This window comes from Mus caroli, unplaced genomic scaffold, assembly GCF_978045245.1.
Source record: "Mus caroli unplaced genomic scaffold, Mus_caroli_1 scaffold_17, whole genome shotgun sequence".
NCBI lineage: Eukaryota > Metazoa > Chordata > Mammalia > Rodentia > Muridae > Mus > Mus caroli.
The window spans coordinates 86,340,970-86,346,046 of NW_028227272.1; the positions used below are offsets into that span (position 1 = coordinate 86,340,970).

The 5,077-nt window shown below is 39.2% G+C and overlaps 1 protein-coding gene across 2 annotated transcripts; it reads right to left on the minus strand.

Annotated features, from left to right (window-relative positions):
• Positions 1 to 420: 420 nt before the first annotated feature.
• On the minus strand, positions 421 to 780 carry LOC110311347 (uncharacterized). Of its 2 annotated transcripts, XM_085832515.1 has the most exons (2): positions 558 to 780; positions 421 to 479 (listed from the first exon to the last, which is right to left on the minus strand). In XM_085832515.1, exons 1-2 carry the CDS (start codon positions 778 to 780, stop codon positions 421 to 423), a joined length of 282 nt encoding a protein of 93 aa, XP_085688641.1. The 2 variants fall into 2 exon arrangements, with proteins under 2 accessions (XP_085688641.1, XP_029326182.2); XM_029470322.2 differs by having other exon boundaries at positions 421 to 780.
• Positions 781 to 5,077: the final 4,297 nt, after the last annotated feature.

Sequence of the window (5,077 nt, forward strand, 5' to 3'; positions counted from 1 at the left end):
AAAACATTGGGGGAACACATTATTGATGTAACATAAGCTCACAAGAATCAAATTAAGGTGCTCTGTAAAACTTAGTCAATGGAAAGTCAATTCAGTTTTCAATATAAACCAAGGCAGGAGTAACTTACAAATGAATACACAAAAGTTTGTTAGAAACCAGGACCCATTTTATTGAAAAGAAACCATGCTCCCAGCTGTAGATGTAGCAGCCATGTTCAGGCAACAGAACCGGATTGCAAGACAGCAGAACTAGTGGGACGAGACTGCAGATGCCAGGGTCACAAAGTTGCCTTCTAAAAATGTGCAGCTGGAGGTCAAAAACTTTGTCAAATTTGTAGTTTCCTGGATATAGAGATCTTGGCCATGGGTCTTTAAAGAAGCATTTTCTTCAGAAGTGTCAGTTTAGGAGCAACTGATCCTCTAACAGCAAGAATAGCATCTTCTGTAGCAAGATGGTCCGTAGCCACAGCAGCCAGATCTGTAGTAGGAGCCATATCCACAGCCATAGCCAGAGCCATATCCACAGCCATAGCCAGAGCCATATCCACAGCCATAGCCAGAGCCATATCCACAGCCATAGCCAGAGCCATATCCACAGCCATAGCCAGAGCCATATCCACAGCCATAGCCAGAGCCATATCCACAGCCATAGCCAGAACCATAGCCACAGCCATAGCCAGAACCATAGCCACAGCCATAGCCAGATCCATAGCCACAGCCATAGCCAGAACCATAGCCACAGCCATAGCCACAGGAGTTGCCGTAGTAGTTACAACACATGTTGTTGATAGAGGAGAGTTCACTTGGGTTGCAAAAGAATATTTCTCAAGTGTGGATGCCTCTACTATCCTTGGACCTTTATATACTGCCAGTAATTGTCAGAGCATACCATTCACTCCCTGACTTAACTAACAAACATTTAAACTATTACATTCCAGCCACTGTTGACAACCCATAATGGTTTGCTTAAAATGAGTACATTACTTTGTATACTCTCATTTCATTTAAAGAGCATCATTTCAATTTCCTCTGGTAGAGAGGTTCCTCGGTCAAACCATGTTCCCAAGCATAAGAATACTATTTAAATGTATCACCCAATGAGTGACATATAGCAAAGTTTGGAGAAAATGTAAGAAAAATTCTCTCTTCTCTCTCTCTCTCTCTCTCTCTCTCTCTCTCTCTCTCTCTCTCTCTCTCTCTCTCTCTCTCTCTGTTCCTGTCTCTCTCTACTTTTTTCCTATTTTCCAAATTTCTAGCCTCTACCCATTTTTACTTTTACGTTACTCTTTCTGCCCAGCATCTCTCCAGAAACCAAACATCTGATAACTCTAGTACAAGAGCATCAATTGAGCCTCTTGCCACATATAGAAGCAGTGAGCATGCTATCTATATGTGACCCTTACACATCCTTCTTTCCTCCAGGTGCCAGGCGAAGTAAGGCTCTGAGAAGCTCAGCATCCCCCCTCATCTCTTGCTCTCTGTGCCAAAACATGTCTTGTTGTTGAGACACTTTTAAAAACATAACTGGTTTTATCTGGATGGAAAAGCAAAACTTTTAAATCTCCTTTAGATCAGGAGCTACATTCTTTTCTGAAGTTAGAGGTTTTGCCAGAGTTTGTAGAGAAGATTCATGCAAGTTCGTGGAATTTAATAAGATGTTTCCTTGTCATTCACCTTTAATTGGGAAGTTAAAAAACAATGCACAGTGTTAGGACGCTGACAGCAAGGATGCCCTTGCAGTTTCTAATGCTTCACAGATATAAAATAGGAAAAAAAACATATAATTCACTCTATCTGCTCACAGTAGCTCACACAGCTCATTTCTTTTCAGATTTTGATACTTCGGCTCAATGACCAGAGATGTTTGTTGTGATCTTGAAGTGTAACATTTTTTCACACTCCTCGGCGGTCATTCATTCCATGTTGACCTTTCCATCATAGAAGATAGAAGAACAGTATCATTTCTTTGGACATTAATTTTTCCTTGTTGCCATCATGCCACAACTAAAGAATTTTCTTTTTTCCCCAATAATATATTTTTATTCATTTTACATCCCAATCACAGCCTCTTCCCTCCTCTCTTCCCAGTTCCACACTTACAAATCCCTCACCACATTGCCTCCTCCCCTTCTCCTTAGTGAATGAGAGACTCCCCACCTTGGGTACTAACACCACCCTGGGACATCTAGTCTTGGACCAGGCACATCCTCTCCCATTGAGGCCCAATCAGTTCTGGTGGGGAAAGGGGATCCAATGGCTGGGAACAGAGACCAAGATATCCCCTGCTCCACCTGTTAGAGGACCCACATGAAGACCAAGCTGCATGTTGTCTACAAATGTGTAGGGGCTCTAGGTCCAGCTTCTGCTTGCTCCCTGGTTTGTGGTCCAGGCTCAGTAAGCTCCCATGGTTCCTGGTTAGTTGACTATGTAGGTCTTTGTATGATGTCCTTGATCCCCCTCCAGCTTACTCCCTTCTATCCCCTACTCTTCCATAAGACTCTCTTGGCTCTGCCTGATGAAGCCTCTCAGGAGACAGTTATGATTTCCACATTAAAGTTAATATTGCAAATCTTGTCACTAAAGAACTTTAAAAATCCATGCACACCCATAGTAAAGATGATGCCTAGAGAACAATGATATTTTTCAGGATTCCCCCAACTCTTACTGTGACTGATAATCCTTGCACTGATGTACATTGCATCAGTTGCAAGTGACCCCACAGACACATCCTCCATGGACTTGATATTTTAGAAAGGATGTGGAGCTTAACAGACTGTGCAGGATGGGGCAACACCTTGTACCTTGATGTCCTCTCTCCTTGGTTCTCTCTCAGAGTACAAATCTGCCAATAAAATTATTTGAGTAACAAAATGGTGCTGTATAGTGGTTGTAGTTTGCAGTTATAAGTGTGCTACCATGCCATAAGGATTTGTATTTAAACTTTGTGAATATCTGTCTAGGAGAATATTCATAAACTCTTAATGTGATTAGTTCTTGAAGCAAACTTTGGAAGAAGACCACATCCTATCTCCAGGATGTGGAGGGATACCAAACAATATTGGGATCCTCAGTGTCTTGGTCATCCTAATCAATGGTGCTCTTCATGTTCCTAGATCCCTAAAATATACTCCTGAAGTTCTAACCCCACATTTCATCCAAAGGATGAGACCATATACTCCTTGATTCATACCCCATCTTTTGACTAAAATGTGCAATTCTCATGACACATACTACAGAGGATTCGTAATTTGTTTCTCTAAGTTTTTCATCTCTGCACAGGCATCACTTCCACAACTAAGTTGATTTCCACAGACCCTGGGTAAACTCATGTTGGAAGGATGCTACTATTTTGGGAACTGGGCATTCACAAGACCTGATATATGCATAAAGAAAGTCACTCTAAGAGCTGACATTGTACAATCCCAAGTATAGGGTCCATTGTCTCTAATGTTGAAATGGAACTTCTGTCATATCTTTCCAAACTCTTTGGTTACTTTGTCACTCTAACAGCCATGAAACCCAAGTGAGAAAACAGGATAAACTCTTATTCTCATCCATGGATGATTTTGTCCTGTTAGAGACATCTCAAATCACTGGAGAAAATTTCAAATGTTTCAATTTATGGTGAGAAGGAGCCTATTGAGTATCAAGGTATAGAAACTAGGAATGTTCCTAATTTTACACGAGCAAGAAGAGAGCCAACAACAAATGTGCATCTAGTGTGAAAATATTAATAACTGCTGAGGTCTAGACTCTGGTTTATAGCCATATACCTGTAAACAGATTCATCTATTATGCAAATATTCTAACCCAAATATGTCATTTCTGCTTGTGTTTGCCCCTTATCCTTGATATCACCATACATGAAATTCAAATATTAGGAGTTTTCTTATTTATTTTTACTTATCTTGCTTGCCTAAGTTTGATTTGAGCATAGTTTTAGAATCAGTCAGAATCCAAACTCTTCGATTATTTTTCCATTCTAACAACCATGAGGGCAAAGATGGAATTCAATATAAACATAGAAAGATTGCTCCTCCTAATACTGGAAGTCATTGGTAGAAAAATGAATGAATATCAATTATTGAATGTCTTCAGTAGATGTTTCAAACAGATGGCAGTCTCATTTTGTGGTGACTTTCAGTCTTAAGCATTGCTTTTCCTTCTGTTCAGAAATCCCCCTGTCTTTTCTCCTCCAATATACTGGTCTTATCTGGCCCATCTGCTATGCTTTATCTCTAACAAGCATCAAGAAAATAAAACTTCACTGAAAAATTTCTTATTCCTCAGTTCATTTTCTCTTTGATTAGATAGTTTTAAAAATCAAAACTATAAATCCTGCTTTAAAAATGCCCTAGGATAGAGGCTTCACTGTTCAGCCCCACAACACCTACTTGGAAAACCCAAAGCACTAAACCATCCTAAAGTTTCCATCCAGATTGTATAGCTTCCCATACTTCCCCATGAAGATGCTGAACCAGAAAAACAAAAACACTCTGTACTGTGTAAATCTGCAGATAATCAGATCTGAATGAACGCTTTATACATCATGTGTACTCACCCGATTACTCCTCTAGTAAAAAATGAAAAATTACATCAAACATATGCTTTGATGTTGGATCAATATTGGTATTCTTATTTCAAATGTTCAAACTTTTAAAACTTTGTTTTTTAAAAAAACAAAAGAGTCAAATTAAATTAAGTAAGAAAATTTGACATCATACATTTATCTTCCCTTGAGGTGAGCTTCTCCTTTTTCAAGTGGAATATTAGCAATTTTTATTATTATTTTCATATGCTCAATGCCTTTGGAAGTATTTAGGGTAGAAACTGCACTCAGTGTTATTCCTTTACGCTATTTTTCTCACATGTAGTTTTACGTGCTTGTCTGTAATATTTTTAAGCATCCATATTTATTTATGTTTAAATGCTAATTTAGTCATCCTTTATAGCTTAAAGGTACATATTCTATAGTATATGGGCAAACTCTAATTTAAAAAAATTATGTAACATGGGCTGGTCCTAGGCCTCTGGCATATCTGTAGCAGAGAGCTGCCTTGTTGGCCTCAGTGAGAGA